Source organism: Podarcis tiliguerta (genome assembly GCF_965153285.1).
Source record: "Podarcis tiliguerta genome assembly, chromosome: 6".
In the NCBI taxonomy this organism is placed as follows: domain Eukaryota; kingdom Metazoa; phylum Chordata; class Lepidosauria; order Squamata; family Lacertidae; genus Podarcis; species Podarcis tiliguerta.
Window position 1 is genome coordinate 38,381,516 of NC_139539.1, and position 19,720 is coordinate 38,401,235.

The window sequence follows — 19,720 nt, forward strand, 5'->3', positions numbered from 1 at the left end:
GTTGGGCGCGGCAGGAGGCGCCGCCCCCGCCCGAGAGCGCGCTACGATTGGGTGGGATAGGAGAGGTGGGCGGCTTGGCTAAGGGTTGTGCCCCCTTTGCTCCGCCCACCTGTTTCCCAGGCTACAGTGAAGGCGAGAAAATCCGGACACAAAGGTGGTTGAGCTTTTTTTTTTTTTTGGCCAAGTTGTTTAGCTTTTTTGGGCGATTTTTTGGTGTGTGTGAAAATCGCCCAGATCTACACTACCGATATGGGCTGCATTATCTCCGGATTTTCATGGACATTTCAGCGATTTCCGCCCGCAGGCCATTCACAAGGACAGAATACTGGCTATTTCCGGGGGGTTCTGGACATATGGCAACCCTAAGTATTAGACAGGTTGAGAAACGAAAGGCATCAGGTAGCGGCAGCAAGGAAAATAAGGTGACAGTTGAAAGGAAGCCTTGGCCTTCCTGATGGTGTGGGGTGAGACCTCCCATCAGCCCTGACCAGCATGGCCATTAATCAGGAATCATGGGAGTTGTAGTTCTATAACATGGTCTGGTGGACAGACTGGGGCACAACTTTTATGTTCTTGGAGCAGCAAACGGTGTGTTTGCAGGCTTTTTTTAAAAAAAAAATAATAATAACTTTTTATAAGAATTTTTATGTGCTAGCCACAGGCCCTATCAGGCTATTTTAATCAATGAGTATTGCAGTTCATCTTTTGTTACAAGTTTATTTACAAAATACATCTAAGGAATCCTGTGGCATTTTTATGACTAACACATATTTTGTGGCATAAGCTTTGGTGGGCCACACATACCCTAGTGTAGCACCCTGCTTGTGGTTAACGCTTAGCTGGAATGAAATATTCAACGCAGCAATAGAGAAATTAAAATAATAATTTATTTGTCAGACAAATAAATGATTGGCACAGTGGTATATTTACCAAAAGCTCTGCACCACCCCAGCCCTGGTGGCCAGCACTTATATTCCCTCAGCCCAGCCTCCTTACTCCTCCTTTGGCTGCCTCTGTCCAATCAGCCTGGTTGAAATTCCTATTGGCTGTTTGCTAGAACCAATCATAAATGATACACCCATTTCCTATTACCTTTTATGGGAGACAAAGAGCTATATTTCCTTCTATCAATATCTTACATTTGCCTTGACAAGGCGTCTTAAATATCAGATCACCCTATGCCCTTTGCTCTTCTGCTCTTTGCTCTTCTGCCCTTGGCAACAGGGGCAAATGGCTAAAACAGATGGCTCATGGTTTCAAATTTTGTCATATAAACAGAGGTCTTGGGTTCACCTTCTCACACACCATCAATGAAATAAGAATCTAACATAAGAATCTAACATCTCTTACTTTCTACATTCTTTTGTATAGTTACATTAAAGTCAGTACATATATATAGATTGATTTTTAGAAGGGAAGAACTTATTAAAAATCAAGTTTCTAAAATGACCAAAAACAACCTCAGAGCAGTTTCTCTTCCTCACCAGGCAGCAGCTGTTGTTGCTTTTAGCTCTTTGCCTTTTAACCTTCTCAGGATACCTTAAACCTTGAGAAGATGTTTGATGGGAGGCATTATTTACCAACTCTAATTAATGTTTTTGCAGCTTGGATTGTATTCTGTAAATTGTATGACCTTTGTTCCCAGCTTTTGCTCCTTTTTACAACTTTGAGGTACTGCAACAAATCAATGAGGGGCCCTTGTTCAGGAGAATAAACAAAAAGACTCTCAGCCAGGTGGTTTCTGCCTGGCCTGGAGCAAGCATTTGGAGCAAGCATTTGGAGCAAGCATCTACAAATATATTTTTAAGCTTATTTTAAAATACAGATCTTTGATCAGATGCCTCACTAGTACAAAGAGAAGAGAGTGGTGGGGAGAGAACCAGTTAGGCCAAAAGCTGACAGAAACAAAGTTAATGCACCACATAGAGCACACAAGAATATTGCATCCAAATAAGTGAGAGCTAGTGTGATTGGTATGACCTACCCCCAACTAATGGCAAATAGGCAGAGGGCAGTAAGTAGTTGAAAACTAAAGGATCTTTTTTATAAAGAGCTATGAATTTATAGGATCTGACGACCAGGTTTCTAATATTATTCAGCATGGTAGCTTTATTTAGAGTCTCCATTTTTTTTGCTGGTGTATTATAGTTTTTCAGGTTTGCTACAGAATGCATTGGGAAACTGAAATGCTACTCCACTAGTTTCTGGGTAAATCTGTTTACCCAGAAGCAAAACCCACTCAGTTCAATGCATATCAATATCAAGTAAGTTAACATAAGACTGCAATATTTGTTTCACTCATGAAACTTGTTTTCAATGCCAGGGTTAAAGCTGTGGATGATTTGAAGGTATACATATAGGATGGTGTACTGTCCACATCTGTAGAATGAATTCATTGAGTAGACCAGTGATATCTCTGAAACGTTTCCAAGCCAAACTTCTCTTGCAGGCGTTGGCTCCATTTATGCAGCTGTTTAATGAAAACAGCCACAACTGTCAAAGAATTTCAGTACCTGCTGCAATAAGTCAATTATGTCAAATGCAAGTTGGCTGTGAATTAAGAACAAAATACATAATTTTTAAATTTAATTTTATTTATAACAATTATTTATTTCTGATCTTTCAGAATATTAATCCTACAAGGTAGCTTACAAGTAATATTATATATTTTGAAAATACAAAAAAAGTTAACATATCAAAACCACAGCGATTATTTCTATCTGAAAGGGGCAGTGCAAAAACTGAAACATGAATGTGTTCCTCTTCTGCATGTGGCAAAATATTTGTTTTCACTTTCCAAGCAGTGATTGTGTCAAGTGGTCCAAAGAAGCAGGTATATTTGTCGGCATCTGTTCATCCAGTTACTTTCACCTGTAATTTAGGTGAGAAAAACAGTAGCAGTAGTCAGTAAATGTTCCTTTTATGTACAGTGAATTTGCACTATTTCATCCAGGCACATGTTCACCTTGATGATTCTAACTGCTAATGTATTCATGAAGCTAAATCTGGTTGGTTCAGAATTCCTTCTCAGTGAGAGACCTCCTAAATCCTGGAGTAAGTGCCACATGAACAGTAGCAAGGAATGATGATGGGTAATCCAAACAAAGAGTCCCAGGTCTGAAGGGACATGGGGCCACTATTTAGCAGGTCTGAGTAGCAGAGGCGTCTTGCCCATAGAGGCAAGTGGTACAGGGTGCCAAGTTCTGGAGGGCGCCAGACCTGGAGCCTCCGCCTGCCGTGGCCACAGTGGCACGGGCACCAGAGAAGAGGCGGAGGATGGGTGCAGCGCCTCCCAGCATCAGCTCGCTGCCCTCGCCCGCTTCGCTGAAGCAGCGCCATGACCAGAGCCTCCGCCTCTTGCCTGCTGGAGGAGCCGCCCTCCAGCCGCTGCCCGCAAAGCTGCCGGCAGCGCCGTATAAAGGTTGGCAACTCTGGGAAACTGGGGGGGGGGGCGCTAGAGGGATTTTTGCACCACGGCACCAGATATACTTAAGATGGCCCTGCTGAGTATTGTCAATGCCTCAACAGGTGACCATCTTGCAACCATGTGTATGCCACCTTAGGATTCCATGAAGGACAAAAGGAAGGATATGAATGCAAGAAAATAAATACATACATATACATACATACATACATACATACATACATACATACATTTTATCTTGCTGCATACAGTTATCTTTAGAACGGGGGGCAATATCAGAAGATTCAGATATTGGTACATCTTGTAATCCATAGCTAGTTATCTATTACTGCATGCATTACATGCATATATAAGAAATAAAGGCGTATTATCGGGGGATGGGACACGGGTGGCACTGTGGGTTAAACCACAGAGCCTAGGACTTGCCGATCAGAAGGTCGGCGGTTCGAATCCCCGTGACGGGGTGAGCTCCTGTTGTTCGGTCTCTGCTCCTGCCAACCTAGCAGTTCGAAAGCACGTCAAAGTGCAAGTAGATAAATAGGTACCGCTCCGGTGGGAAGGTAAACGGCGTTTCCGTGTGCTGCTCTGCTTCACCAGAAGTGGCTTAGTCATGCTGGCCACATGACCCGGAAGCTGTCTGCAGACAAACGCCGGCTCCCTCGGCCTATAGAGCGAGATGAGCGCGGAACCCCAGAGTCGGTCACGACTGGACCTAATGGTCAGGGTTCCTTTACCTTTACCTTTATCGGGGGCTGGGGGAGAGAAGGGATTCAGCTGTTGTGAGGAACCTGTGGCCTTCCAGAGGATGTTGAATTCCATCAGCCCCAGTTGTCTTAGTCAATGGTCAGGGAAGATGGAAGTGTAATACAGCAATATCTAGAGGATCATAGTTTCCCCACCCTTTTTTTTTAGCATTGGACTCAGGGTCTCCTTTTTAACATTCAACTGGGACATTTTGAATGTGGACAAAATTATCTAAATCAAAGTATTACCTATTACTGCAAAAACGAAGCCTTTTTCAGAGTTGGATCATGCTACTTGAAGGTCTGGACTTTCATATATTCTGTTGCTTGCAGGCGTATATTTACTTAGGAAATAGGAAGAAAACAGTATTAAAGAATCAAGTAGAAGAGTTCAGGATTCAAATAAATAAACTAAAATGGTTTTTAAAACAATGCCTGGGATCTAGAGTTCCTGTGAGTGGAACTCTGTTCACAGGACAATCCAGCTGGAGATGGGGCAGGAGGGAGGGAGGTGATTTTTGCCGCACAGATTATCCTTTCCTCAGATTCTTCTAACCCCATTATCTTTCCCAACATGGAGATGTGGCTGTTTGCCAAGATAACTAATTCTTCAAACTACTGAAAGATCAGTGTAAATTTACAGAAGTGTGCAATCTTGGCATGCCCTGTAAATGGGGGTTCTATTTAAAAACATATCTTACAGAAAAAGAAAATTTTAAAGAGATAGCCAATGTTCCTTTCATTACAGTGCAAAAGAAATGAACAATCTGATGAAGCAGGTGGGTTGATGCAAGTTATTGCCCAAAACACATGGAGGGCACCAGGTACAGCAGGCATCCCCAACCTGTGGCCCTCCAGGTGTTTTGGCCTACAACTCCCATGATCCCTAGCTAACAGGACCAGTGGTCAGGGATGATGGGAATTGTAGTCCAAAACATCTGGAGGGCTGAAGGTTGGGGATGCCTACGGTAAAGGATGGCTGATATCACCCCATGGCCATTCTCCCAAAACAGAAGGCAAATGATGCATTTGCATTTGTGTAAAAGGCTATGGCTTTTGTCTTGGTAGAGCTAAAAGACACCGCTTGTACTTTTGTGCAGGGCTTGGGAGACGGATTGGTCTGCAAATGTGTGTAACTTAGTACCAAGTAATACAAATAAGTCATAAAAATAATGTGTCTTACGCTTTGTTCCGCTTCAAAACAATTACAATTACACAGAAAACACCAGCAATAACCAAAAGCAGCAAGGCGCCAACCAGAGAGCCTGTTGAAACCAAAGAATGAATAATGTTTGTATCCCGTAATTCCTAATAGTAACATTATAAAACCATAATATTTTGGAAAACAAACAAAAAGTTCTTTAATAAAAATACTACAATAATTCATCAGAAATCATTTACACTACAGAATCCAAAAGAAACATTCTAAAAATTAACCCATTAATCGGCATGGTTTTCATTTTTATATCCATGACAAAACATCTTTCTAATTTCATAGTCAATAATTCTGCAACCTTTATTTGAAGACAGCTATGAGCTAATTCCAAGGACGCGGGTGGCGCTGTGGGTTAAACCACAGAGCCTAGGACTTGCCGATCAGAAGGTCAGCGGTTCGAATCCCCACGATGGGGTGAGCTCCCGTTGCTTGGTCCCTGCTCCTGCCAACCTAGCAGTTCGAAAGCACATCAAAGTGCTAGTAGATAAATAGGTACTGCACCGGCGTGAAGGTAAACGGCGTTTCTATGCACTGCTCTGGTTCGCCAGAAGCGGCTTAGTCACACTGGCCACATGACCCAGAAGCAAGATGAAGCACCGCAACCCTAGAGTCGGTCACAACTGGACCTAATGGTCAGGGGTCCCTTTACCTTTACCTTATGAGCTAATTACAGTTTCTTGAATCCTGAGCTATATATGAGATTTATGAATATGAATGAGTGCACTCTCGTAAATTTTGATATTTACACAAATGTTTTTGGGTTTTGAGAAATGTTCATTTAAATTCTAGATTAAATTACATATTTTTAAACAAGTTGAAATCCTAGTTTACCTAGAATACTGAATATAACCATTTAGGATTAGATTGAAAGGGAGATAAGGCAATCCAATGCAACATACCTGCTCTTGAGTCATGGCATGTTTTGACTCTGTTCCTGACAAAATAGCTGAATAATAAAAGTGGCCATCTAAGCTTCCTCCAGGTTGTTTTTAATGGAAACCTAAAACAGCTCTTATAATTGTACTCAAATGTGTAAGACATGGTGGTGGTGATCTTTGCATATCTTCTGTATTTCTTATCTGAGAGCCAGCATAGTAGGGAATGGGGTGTTAAGAGGGTTGGATTTGGAAAGGGAACTTCAGGTTTGAGTAACTTCAGTCAAATTACTCTGTCATGTTAAAGTACCTCACTGAGTTATTGTGAGGATAAAATACTTCTCAGTACCTCACTGAGTTATTGTGAGGATAAAATACTTCTCTGAGCCTGTTGCTAGAGTAGAATAAAATACATTTAAAATACTTAATACATTTGTATTTGAAGTAATATATAACAATGAGAGGGAATAGGGACACAACATTCCTGTGGTAGTGGAAGTGGAGTTGTCCCCTTCCAAATACACTGCTTCAGATGCCAGTCCATCATCATTGCTGCTGCTGTTGTTAAAATTGTATACCACCCTTCATCTGTAGATCTCAGGGTGGTTCACAACATAAAATTACAATATTAAAAACACAAATTGCATAATGAAAATAAGAACAAAAACAAACCAAAAATCCCCCATCCCATATCTCTCAAATGTAAGTAATAGTGCACCCCATATTAGTGTACTCTCCTAAATGTTTCTTTTCTACCTGCTATCTTGATGTTTTGCCAGCCAAGCATGCTGCTACCACCTCTTCTCGTTTCTCAGTAATCCTGCATTGCCTCCATTGCTGTCACAATGCAGCACCTGAGTTTGTTATTAGTATAGATGATTCTGGAAAATATGTGCTAAACTATGAGACAGAAAATTAGCAAAGGCTGGACCATTAAGGAAAATGGGGTATTGCCCCACCAATCTCAGTCTACCCTTAGCTGGCCCCTGTCTGCCTGCGTTCTTACAGGAGGTGGCAGCAGTTATCAGCCTCCTCCTCCTCCATGTTCATAGAATTCAGTAGTGAGGAGGATGAGGACAAAACGGGGTTCAGCCTCTCATTGGCTCTGACTCCACCTACTGTTGGCCTCTCTGCCTTTCACCCTACCAGTCCCAATGAGCCATCAGCCATCACTGGCACTAATAGGCTCAAGCCATTCTATGTATGTTTTGTGGAGTTGTAGCATCCTACATTTATAAAGAATCAGATGGAATTCTCTGGAAGTTACTTACCAATGCCTGTGGCTACGGAGATATAAAAACCTAAAGTGCAAAATTAAACATAAGGAATGAGCTGATCAAGAAACATTGAGTGAAAGCTTTCTAAGCATATAGTTTTATAATTAAGAAACTGCTTTATCTATCACATAAAACTTAAAGTAAATATGTTGGGGGATGTAACAATGGCACTAGTAATTGTCAAGCAATGCATAGGTTTTTTTATTACTGAGGAAATATATTCACCTTAGGAAACTTAATAAATGTCCATATGCCAGTCAATTGATCAATGGTCTCTTAATATGCCAATTCACTATTATTATGTCACTAATGATCAAATCAAGCATGATCAGACTTTGGCAAGTTTAACAAGTCTACCAAATCAGTAAGAAATACTATAGGAAATATACTATCCTTCTGCCCCTCCCCGGCAGCTTGGTATCATTTTGCCTCTAGCCTTTTTAGCTGTGGACTGTGCAGTAGCTCAGTAAAGGAGAACAGATGTGTTTCAGGCCTACCAGCCCTCCCATTCTCTCCAGACATGAAGTATATTCTTGATGTATGTGCCACTTGTGGTGCCCAGAGGAAATCAAGACAGGGCTTTATTGTGGAATAATGCCATTAGCTTTTGATGGTATTTTCTAAATTCACTTGCTGGATGGCAATACAAATCTTTCCATCAATACAAACTTCAACGAAATTCAAATTCGTCATCTACAGAAACCCTTCCTTTCCGTTGCTCACCTTGATTACAAACTGGCACAGGAGGATCCCATGTAAAATCAGGCTGACACTGAACACGAGAACTGCCTTTCAAGGCATAACCATCCTCACATTCCAGAGTCACATTAGCTCCAATCTGAATCACAATTTCTGAGTTTTCCTTCTTGCCACCAGAAATCTGTGGGAGGATACAGCCTACTGCTGAAATTCAAAGATAATGAAAATGGCATATCAGGAAAAAGAGGTGATGATGGGAATTATCTAAAATTTACAAATACTTTTTGATAATTTACTTTGGCTCCTGTGACTGATAAACTTAATTCAGTGGTACCTCAGTTTAAGAACAGTCTGGTTTAAGAACGATTCAGTTTACGAACTTCACAAAACTGGAAATAGTGTCCCTGTTTGAGAACTTTACTTCGGTCTAAGAACGGAAGCCGAACGGTGGAAGGGCACTGGCGGCAGGAGGCCTCATTAGGGAAAGCATGCTTCAGTTTAAGAATGGTTTCGGTTTAATAACGGACTTCTGGAACGGATTAAGTTTGTAAACCGAGGTACCACTGTAATATATTGTGAGTTTAGAAAAACTGTAGAAAACCCTTTTTTTCTCTTCCTCTAGAGTGCATGGCTTGGCTCACTTGTCCAAGTCATCTATAGCCATCTTCTTTTAAAGCATATTGGAGTACAAAACACTGATCATGCGTCTTACAGTATTGGGGCCTGCAAATTTCAAACCCTCCTTATTTTGGCAGTAGGAACTTAATCTGGAAATAATTTGGGATTTGGAGAAGTAGCTACCTGGAATGCTCATCAGGCTTGTTCTTGTAATTAGAGTTGCAATAGCAGCTTTTCTGAGAGGACCTCAGAAAAGGAAGACAGTTTGATAAACTGGATAAATACTGCTGGCCAGCAGTGGCAGCTAGGGTCCTTTATGGCTGTGGAGGAATTATATACACACTTACCTTCACAGTGTGGGACAGGAAGACTCCACACACCAGATGCTGTGCAATTCAGTGTTGCCTCCCCTATTAGTACATAACCAGGTTGACAGCTGTAATTTACAGATTTTCCATTGGTATATTGTATTGATTCTGGTGCACTGTAATTTCCATGCTGGACATTTGGAGGCGAGGGGCACTGTATCACTGAAAAGAGAAATAGAAAATCATGTTCCTCTGCACTAGTCAGTCAGTCAGCCAGTGAGGGAGAAAATATCTACAACACTATTATACATAACCTTCTGGACAGAATCCAGAAGGGATTTACATTTAATCAGGAATTCCAAAAGTTAAGTTGTGGGTGAACATATCAGATGACACAGCAATTCTTCAAACAGCACTTGTTTATTCACGGGCCAGAACAGAACTGAACTGAAGGGTTCAGCCAGCCTGCTTATATAGAGCTCCACTACAACGTAACAGCTTTCTGTAACTATCCAATCACTGAATGTCACTTTCAATCCCTTATTTGCATATGTGGACCTGAGTGAAAACAATCTACAGTATCCCTCTGCAGGCCCAGGGTGATAACTTCAGTACATAACACCAAATTCTTGCCATGGTTCTCATTTGGGAAAATGAATGGAACATTTCGGAGCATGGTATTTGCCCAAACTCATGCCTACTGCCTTAAAAAATGGAGCTCAAGTTCCAGGTGATGCCCATGGTGGTCTTGGGGGGGGGGGTTCCCATATGACGACAGTCTGTGGCCAAGCACAGGTGGAAGGCATCACTCATTACTTGTTAATCTGCTTTTTGTACAGGGATCCAAGAGACCGATTACTGAAACTCTTGCTGGAATTCCTGGAAGCAGGTTTCCTATGGCAAAAATGGTTCACTTTCTTTTGTGTGATGCTAACAGATTTGTGACACATAAAGTGATACCTTACGCTCTGGGTTCAAGAAAGATTTAGAGAGCGAGAGCTAGACAATATTGCAATAAGTTGCACTGGGGATTCAGAGGTCTAACAGAAGTTAAGCTAGGTATGAACTCCTACTACCTTCCTTGAAATCCTTGATGCCCTGCATTATGTAATTGTTGTATGCTGTATGTTATGGTTTGCTGTTTGGCAAATTGCAATGGCCTTTGGTTAATACAATAAACTCTTTGGTTGGTAATATACATAATAAAATAATTTCAGAATATAGTAACTAAGTAAGGAGTCCAGTCTTTAAATTGTGCAGTAGTTCGGTGTGAGCCTTTAAAATTTTTCCTTTTCTTGTGTATTCAATAGCTGTACTAGTAATTATTTTTATACTTTTAATAAATAATTAAGTGGAGAAGCCTAACATAATAGGCCTGAAAAATCAGAAGGATAGCTGTTGCTTTAATTAAATTAAATTATGCTTAAATTAAACATGCTTTAATTTAGTACCAGCACCCACGGCAGTACAGTCAATAATATGTTCTGAGTATTGACGTTAGTAATTTAGGGTTTCAGTCACAGGCACCCCTGGCATTGCATAAATTGTTCCAGGACCCATAAACATTTTCAGAAGGGCATTAAATCATACAGCAGCCTCCCAAGATGTAACCTTTGTTAATCTGGCTGAACTCTTGTGGAGGCATTGTCCAACACACTGGTCTTGGCGGGACTTCCACTGATAAAGCAAGCAGTTGCTTTCACCACTTGCCATTCTGGCTTTCTCTTTCCTAACGGACAGCTCACACCCTCAGTTATCCTATGCAAAACAAAACTCTGTGTGATACAGTTCCAAAATATGTCCTTCCAGTTTCAGGAAGCATTGACGTAAGAATGTGTCTGAATCAAAATTTTTCCAATGAACAGGTAAAGAGCGAAACAAAATTTAGATGCTTGCACTCTTTGAACCATTCGGAAAGATACTGAAATCCAGAAACCTACTTTTGCAGTGAGGAGCAGGGGCAGACCATTTGCCAGATGGGGTGCAATAAACTGTTGTCTCTCCATGCAGAGAGTAGCCAGGCTCACATGTGTAATTCACAGACATTCCACTGGTAAACACTGACAATTCCTGGTGGCTGTGATCCCCATTTTGGATTTTTGTGGGAGGCTGGCACTGAATCTCTGACAGAGGAATAGAAGTGGAATCTAGCAGAAAATAAATAAGAAAGATTCTTCAACTCAAGGAATCATAATAGTTTCCTATATGCAAATAGTATCTCAAATGACCTAATTCAGTACACTTGTTTTCTCATTTCCATTACAAATAGATGTGGGGGCAAGTAATTGTGACAATATTGGGGGGAGGGGTTTGAGCGTGGATAGAGAGAAACTCTCCCCACAAATGTTTGCTTAATATCTTTAATGTATAGCTTTCGCCACATGCTGAAAATGCACTTCTTTACCCTTTGACATTTAAAAATATTGTATTTTGTGGGTCCCATAACATTTTTTATTCAGAATTAGAGCTGTTCTGCTCCGTATCAAATTGTTTTGCTTGTTTTATCATTTTAAGTGCTTTATCCCTTTTTATAATCATTTTATTATATTTTGATGGTAGCACTGTTATTCATCTGGAAAAGCTAAATATATTGCCACCTACGTTGTCTGCTTTTACAATGAGGAACAGATTGATCCCATGTTCCAGAAGACAGACAGTGTATTGTCGCAGCTCCAGTAAGAAAGTAGTCAGGGTCACAACGATACGTCACAGAGGAGCCGTAAGGAAAATCTTCCAGACTTTCAGAGTCACGTTCCCCATTGGCAATCGCTTGAGGTGCAGGGCACCCTGTGGAGAAATGTTTCAATGCAGAACTATCATCAGAGCTAAGACCTAAGCCAGGACAACTGCGCTTTAGGCAGACGTGCATTAACTACAAGGGCTACAAAATTGTACAGCATCATGTGCACATCTATGGACCAGGGTCAGTGGTTGTACAACTGAATGAAAATAACCTTTGCATTTTGGAAGTTTAGTCCAGTTCACAGAGTTGGAGCCTTCTAAAATACAGGTAACCAGATACTCTCCTTCGAGGGAATAACCGGCATCACAAATGTATATTACAGAACTCCCATAGGTGAGGTCTTCTCCTATATTCTTTCCATGCGCAATGCTTGGTGGTGGTGGACAACGCATTACTGCAAAAAGAAAACCAGAAAACGTATCCTCCTGTAGCAAAATGAGCTTCTCCATGGCCACTGTGATCACCATTTGGAATAGGCAGAGGAGGGGGACACTGCAATTCTAAAGCAAAACTATATCAGCATCAAGCTTATCTCAAAGCAAGTAGAAACCCTCCCAGTTCCTCATCCGAGTATTACAAATCCTTCACTATAGTAGATTCTAGTTTTTGTAGCTAGCATAAGCGACATATTCTCCCATTAATCATGGTTTGAGATCACAGGAGTACCAGCCCTCTTCTCCTACTATTATGGACTGTTGTTCCAACCCATGTCTGCCATGTAGATCCAGGTTCAGAACAAGTATTTCTGGTCCAGAGGTTCTTTATAAGGGCACCATTGTGTGCTACGCTCTGGGTAGCATGTTATGTCCCTGCTGAAAAAAAGCCACTAGTGCCTATGAGCAAGACACATACCTTCACAGTGCGGGGCAGGAGCACTCCATGTGCCAGAGGTTGTGCAAGAAATAGTTCCCTCTCCAGTAAGTGAGTAGCCAGGCTCACAGGTGTATTTCACAAACATTCCATTGGTGAACACTGATGATCCCTCATTGCTGTGAATCCCATTTTGGATACTTGGGGGTGGCCGGCATTGAATTTCTGAAAGGAAAAGAGTGTAGTTACAATGTCAAGACCATTCAAAGTTATTCTCCCATCATCTTAGTGTACTTCATGTTTTCTACATGTATACAGTTTGGATCTCTTCTCCATCGGCTTGTAAAGAATACTGTGCCACCCTATATCTCGTGTACTGCAATCCAGAAACCTACTTTTGCAGTGAGGAGCAGGGGCAGACCATTTGCCAGATGGGGTGCAATAAACTGTTGTCTCTCCATGTAGAGAGTAGCCAGGCTCACATGTGTAATTCACAGACATTCCACTGGTAAACACTGACAATTCCTGGTGGCTGTGATCCCCATTTTCGATTTTTGTGGGTTGCTGGCACTGAATCTCTGACAGAGGAATAGAAGTGGAATCTGGCAGAAAATGAATAAGAAAGATTCTTCAACTCAAGGAATCATAATAGTTTCCTATATGCAGATAGTATCTCGATTGACCTAATTCAGTGCACTTGTTTTCTCATTTCCATTACAAATAGATGTGGGGGCAAGTAATTGTGACAATATTGGGGGGAGGGGTTTGAGCATGGCTAGAGAGAAACACTCCCCAGAAATGTTTGCCTAATATCTTTAATGTATAGCTTTCGCCACATACTGAAAATGCACTTCTTTACCCTTTGACATTTAAAAATATTGTATTTTGTGGGTCCCATAACTTTTTTATTCAGAATTAGAACTGTTCTGCTCCATATCAAATGGTTTTGCTTGTTTATCATTTTAAGTGCTTTATCCCTTTTTATAATCATTTTATTATATTTTGATGGTAGCACTGTTATTCATCTGGAAAAGCTAAATATATTGCCACCTACGTTGTCTGCTTTTACAATGAGGAACAGATTGATCCCATGTTCCAGAAGACAGACAGTGTATTGTCGCAGCTCCAGTAAGAAAGTAGTCAGGGTCACAACGATACGTCACAGAGGAGCCGTAAGGAAAATCTTCCAGACTTTCAGAGTCACGTTCCCCATTGGCAATCGCTTGAGGTGCAGGGCACCCTGTGGAGAAATGTTTCAATGCAGAACTATCATCAGAGCTAAGACCTAAGCCAGGACAACTGCGCTTTAGGCAGACGTGCATTAACTACAAGGGCTACAAAATTGCACAGAGTCATGTGCACATCTATGGACCAGGGTCAGTGGTTGTACAACTGAATGAAAATAACCTTTGCATTTTGGAAGTTTAGTCCAGTTCACAGAGTTGGAGCCTTCTAAAATACAGGTAACCAGATACTCTCCTTCGAGGGAATAACCGGCATCACAAATGTATATTACAGAACTCCCATAGGTGAGGTCTTCTCCTATATTCTTTCCATGCGCAATGCTTGGTGGTGGTGGACAACGCATTACTGCAAAAAGAAAACCAGAAAACGTATCCTCCTGTAGCAAAATGAGCTTCTCCATGGCCACTGTGATCACCATTTGGAATAGGCAGAGGAGGGGGACACTGCAATTCTAAAGCAAAACTATATCAGCATCAAGCTTATCTCAAAGCAAGTAGAAACCCTCCCAGTTCCTCATCCGAGTATTACAAATCCTTCACTATAGTAGATTCTAGTTTTTGTAGCTAGCATAAGCGACATATTCTCCCATTAATCATGGTTTGAGATCACAGGAGTACCAGCCCTCTTCTCCTACTATTATGGACTGTTGTTCCAACCCATGTCTGCCATGTAGATCCAGGTTCAGAACAAGTATTTCTGGTCCAGAGGTTCTTTATAAGGGCACCATTGTGTGCTACGCTCTGGGTAGCATGTTATGTCCCTGCTGAAAAAAAGCCACTAGTGCCTATGAGCAAGACACATACCTTCACAGTGCGGGGCAGGAGCACTCCATGTGCCAGAGGTTGTGCAAGAAATAGTTCCCTCTCCAGTAAGTGAGTAGCCAGGCTCACAGGTGTATTTCACAAACATTCCATTGGTGAACACTGATGATCCCTCATTGCTGTGAATCCCATTTTGGATACTTGGGGGTGGCCGGCATTGAATTTCTGAAAGGAAAAGAGTGTTTTATCATTTTAAGTGCTTTATCTCTTTTTTATAATCATTTTATTATTTTACTATATTTTAATAGTGGCACTGTTATTCATCTGGAAAAGCTAAATACAACTGAATGAAAATAACCTTTGCATTTTGGAAGTTTAGTCCAGTTCACAGAGTTGGAGCCTTCTAAAATACAGGTAACCAGATGCTCTCCTTCGAGGGAATAACCAGCATCACAAATGTATATTACAGAACTTCCATAGGTGAGGTCTTCTCCTATATTCTTTCCATGCGCAATGCTTGGTGGCGGTGGACAACGCATAACTGCAAAAAGAAAAGAAAACCAGAAGTCGATATAATGATGCTAACTGAGAATTCCCAAGTATCACTTGCTCTGTGTTTTTAGCCAACAAGGGCAGGCAGGGAAATACCAATCTTCACACTGGGGTAAAGGTTGACACCAAGCTCTAGAGGCTGTACACTGACTAGAAGCCTTGCCACGTAACAAGTAGCCACGGTCACAGGTGTAATTGATGTATCTTCCTGTAGCAAAATGAGCTTCTCCATGGCCATTGTGATCACCATTTGGAATAGGCAGAGGAGGGGGACACTGCAATTCTAAAGCAAAACTATATGAGCATCAAGCTTATCTCAAAGCAAGCAGAAACCCTTCCAATTCTTGATCCGAGTATTTCAACTCCTTCATTATAGTAGATTCTAGTTTTTGTAGCTAGCATAAGCGACATATTTTCCCATTAATCATGGTTTGAGATCACAGGAGTACCAGCCCTCTTCTCCTACTATTATGGACTATTGTTCCAACCCATGTCTGCCATGCAGATCCAGGTTCAGAACGAGTATTTCTGTTCCAGAGGTTCTTTATAAGGGCACCATTGTGTGCTACGCTCTGGGTAGCATGTTATGTCACCAATTCCCAATCTGACTTTGACTTTCCTAACAGACAGCTCACACTCTCCATTATCCTATGCAAAACAAAACTCTGTGTGATAAAGTTCCAAAATATGTGCTTCCAGTTTGAGGCAGCATTACTATAAGAATGAGTCTGAATCAATGGTTTTCAGTGTAGAAAGGAAGAATCATGAGTGAACACTAGTTCTAAATTTTGTAGCCTTCACCCCTAGAGCCATCCCAATAAAACCTATGGCCAAGAATCTTACTTTTGCAGTGAGGAGCAGAGGAAGACCATGTACCAGATGCTGTACAGTGAACAGTTGCCCCTCCAGTAAGAAAGTAGCCAGGTTTGCACCTGTAATTCACAGACATTCCACTAGTAAACACTGATAATTCATGGTGGCTGTGATTCCCATTTTCAATCTTTGCAGGTGGCTGACACCGAGTTTCTGACAAGAGAGCAAAAGTGGAAGATAGAAAAAAGTAAAAATAAATAAATAAAACATTTACCTCAAGGAATCATAACTGCTTCCTATGTGCAGATAGGAATGAGCTAAGCTAGTACGCTAGATTCTTCCAAGTCCCATGATACAGAAGCTCTTCCTGTCAGCCATTAAAGGTCCACAGAGATCCAGGTTCAGAGAGAGTATTCCTGGTTCAGAGGTGCTGACATTGTTTTAAAAGGGCACCATTGTGTGAACTCGTGTGAACTATTGCCTTTAAGGCAGCATGTACTGTGCCCTGTGAAAAAGGCCACCAGTGCCAGCGAACAGGAATATGGGGATTAAAACACAGAAAGTTGGTTCCGAACTTGTGGGTCAGGTTAAGCCTGGGCAAAGACAAGACATCTGAAGCAACTAGTGGTTGTTCCCAGATCTAGGAACCCCTCACCCACAGTCTCTGTCCAACCAGGGTTGAGTGCATCTCCCTTCCTTTACTAGTGATATTGCCTATCATTATTGGTTGGATTTCTATTTCAAAATTCAGTTCAATCAATTAAAAACAGAACTTGCTGAGTTTTCCCCTCTTGTGTTTAGGGGAAGGCCCTTAGCTGAACTGTAGAACATTTCTTTCATGAAGAAGATCCCTGGCTTCTCCAGGTAAGGATGGAAATGCCCCCCCCCCCCCGAAACACAAATGTGTGACTCCATATAAGGCAGCTTCCCATATTCCTAATTTGGGAGGGAAGTAAGTGGGATTTCTTTTGTGGGAGTGTGTCAAGTTAGATAAGTTTGTTAGATAAGTTTGTATGTTTTGTGGCTCATATCTGGAAACTCCCAAGGAGGACTTCAACAGATTTAACTAAGCTTTTTGCTTATCACAGAAAAATGAAATCCAGTCAAAGTTGTTCTTAGTACCTACCCCTTACACAGATGGGTGTGGGAGAATCCCATGTGCTGTCAAACTGGCACTGAATTGTATGGTTGCCTTTCAGGATATAGCCAGGGTCACATTCAAATGTAATTGTCTCTGTGGGCTTAACTTGCCCTTTAGATCTTGTTATTCTTCCATTCTGAATTTTTGGACTTACACAGCCAGTGACTGCAAAGGAAAATATAAAGTAGCTAGTAGACTACACATTGTATGTCAGCTGCAATAAGGAGTATATTGTAGAACCGTTTTCTTAATACGTTTAATGTAAAGCTCAAAATTTATATTATTATATAAGGCTCTTTATGGATCAATAGCAAGATAGTGCAACATACATTTTGGAGTTAGAAAGTCTCAGCTTGGACTGCCTAGGAATAGCAAGGAAATGAGACCCAAAAAAAGAAAAGAGTGGTCACTCCATTGGTCAGGCCTTGTTCCATTAACAGAGCTGTATATATGTGGCTCACACACAATATTTGAGGTGCCCTTCCCTTAAGGACTTAACTGGAGCTATAATTTTCAGTGCAGAAATAAGGTACTTGTATGAACATTCACTTGCATTTTAAATCTGTTTTGACTGGTTAGCCTATACAAAGCCAAAATGAAAATCCAGTGTAGCAGAATACTTGCATTCACAGCGTGGGACAGGGAGACTCCACACACCGGATGCTGTGCAATATATAGTTGCCCTTCCTATTAGCACATAACCAGGCTCACAGCTGTATTTTACAATTTTTCCACTGGTATATTGTTCTGATCCCAGAGCCCTGTACTTTCCATGCTGGACCTTGGGAGGTGAGGGGCAATGTATCTCTGGAAAACAACAACAACAAGGGAAGAATATCTTGTTCCTCAGCAAGACAGACAGGCGATACATCCAACAATAACATACATATGAAGTCAGCTTCCTACTTTAGATCATAGCATAGTGTGGTTAAATTTGGTTTAAAATGCCTTCACTTCAGTTTTCAAACATTACTGTATTAAACAACTTTAGCTGTGTGCTTGTTATTTCCCTTTGTGTTTTTGATCTTTGTTGTGCATACAACAGTAGTTGTTGCATGCATCCATAGCTGTCCACTTAAACTTCAGCCATCCCTATGGAAATCAGAAGTGCAGAATTTGAAATTTTTTAGGTACTGCCCTTCAAACAGCCACAGGGATGGTAAGAGAACAACAAGAATAGTGGGTTTGCAAAAGGACAACAGCAATGCATACTCACAAAAGCACCCACCCCAACAAACAGTGACTTAATGGACCAATACCAACAAAGCAACAATAAAACATGTCAGTGGGGGGGGGGGGGGGGAGAGAAATATATACAGTTTTGATACGAAATATGAAGGATATTTTCTGATGGGAAAAAGCATGCAACACACGATAAGAGGGTTAATGACGTGGCTACACTTCAGTCATTCAACAAGAATACACAGAGCTCACAAAACCCTAACCCATTATTTGCAAATCACCAACATTAGCAGCTACAGTGGACAGAAAACAAGGCTGCCCCCCCCCCAATTTCTGCATACATATTTCTGAATTATTCTCAGTCCTGTCGGAACAACTGGAACTGCTGCTGAACATCAAGGCAACTTCCAGCTTCTCTGTACAGAGGAAGTCTATGCTTGGGGGTTCATATTCCATACTTACAAACAATGCTGTTTACCTTTATATACTAAAACACCATGGACCTGCACCTCAGCATAAATGCAAATTCTGATCTCTCTGGTAGCTTACACAGTGGAAAGAGAGGCTTCTACGAGGTAGACTTCATTTCCCCAGCATGCTAGGAGAACTTTGAGCAGTCTGAGACTTCTCAAGAAATGTAGGAGCAAGGAAAATACATCTAAATCTGTCACATTTCATTGAATTTTGTATTCAATTAGCTGATTGCTGAAGCTGCTCCCCCAAGAGACAAATGTTTATTATAGAAAGCAAATCACTACTTGTAGACATATAAAGTCATAAATTAGCTATACTTTCTTATTTCCTTCCACTGCGAACTATTTTTTTAAACATATAGTGCGTCATGTATGAAATATCTTTCCTACCAATGTTTTCAGACTCGTCGTATGATTTGCATATGCTGCTTGAAATAAAAAGGCTGACTCACCTTTGCAGTTAGGCGCTGAGGAGTTCCAAGACCCAGATGCTGTACAAAAAATTCTGGCATCTCCTATAATGCTGTATCCAGGATCGCAAGTGTATTCTACAAACCCCCCATTAGTAAAACCTTTTGCTTCCTGACTGCTGTATTTCCCGTGAGCGACCACTTGAGGTGGGGGGCACTGCACTGTTAAAAGAGAGGGTAAAGTATATCAAGGAGTTAAAAAATGAAAACTGTCACAACATCTGGGATTGTGTATCAGATTACATCTTCCAAATGCAGACTATCTTATACTAGTGGCTGGAGGTGATGCTGCTCTGTATATCACAGAGGACATAAAGTTGAACACAGTGCCAGATTTAGGGCAGTGCAGATGGTTCTGTTTTTCTACTAA

General features: G+C 41.2%; 1 protein-coding gene and 1 long non-coding RNA gene across 2 annotated transcripts in view; one reads left to right on the forward strand and one right to left on the reverse strand.

Moving 5' to 3' along the window:
• The first annotated feature begins 6 nt into the window (after positions 1-6).
• LOC310679436 lies at positions 7-19,368 on the forward strand. The gene is made up of 3 exons (XR_014512260.1): positions 7-154; positions 16,886-16,948; positions 19,283-19,368. It is a non-coding gene; the product is annotated as an uncharacterized lncRNA (long non-coding RNA).
• The window catches only part of CR2 (complement C3d receptor 2), a 41,854-nt gene continuing 24,707 nt past the window's right edge, over positions 2,574-19,720 (reverse strand). Inside the window, exons 15-31 of the mRNA XM_083444225.1 lie at positions 19,333-19,512; positions 17,850-18,032; positions 17,211-17,390; positions 16,115-16,297; positions 14,121-14,303; positions 13,768-13,953; positions 13,109-13,315; positions 12,756-12,938; positions 12,115-12,297; positions 11,762-11,947; positions 11,101-11,307; positions 9,200-9,382; positions 8,259-8,438; positions 7,530-7,559; positions 5,351-5,432; positions 4,417-4,511; positions 2,574-2,871 (exon numbers count right to left, since the gene is read on the reverse strand). Coding sequence (XP_083300351.1) covers positions 4,454-4,511; positions 5,351-5,432; positions 7,530-7,559; positions 8,259-8,438; positions 9,200-9,382; positions 11,101-11,307; positions 11,762-11,947; positions 12,115-12,297; positions 12,756-12,938; positions 13,109-13,315; positions 13,768-13,953; positions 14,121-14,303; positions 16,115-16,297; positions 17,211-17,390; positions 17,850-18,032; positions 19,333-19,512 — 2,594 coding nt within the window. The 3' untranslated portion in view covers positions 2,574-2,871; positions 4,417-4,453. The remainder of the gene's footprint in view (positions 2,872-4,416; positions 4,512-5,350; positions 5,433-7,529; positions 7,560-8,258; positions 8,439-9,199; positions 9,383-11,100; positions 11,308-11,761; positions 11,948-12,114; positions 12,298-12,755; positions 12,939-13,108; positions 13,316-13,767; positions 13,954-14,120; positions 14,304-16,114; positions 16,298-17,210; positions 17,391-17,849; positions 18,033-19,332; positions 19,513-19,720) is intronic.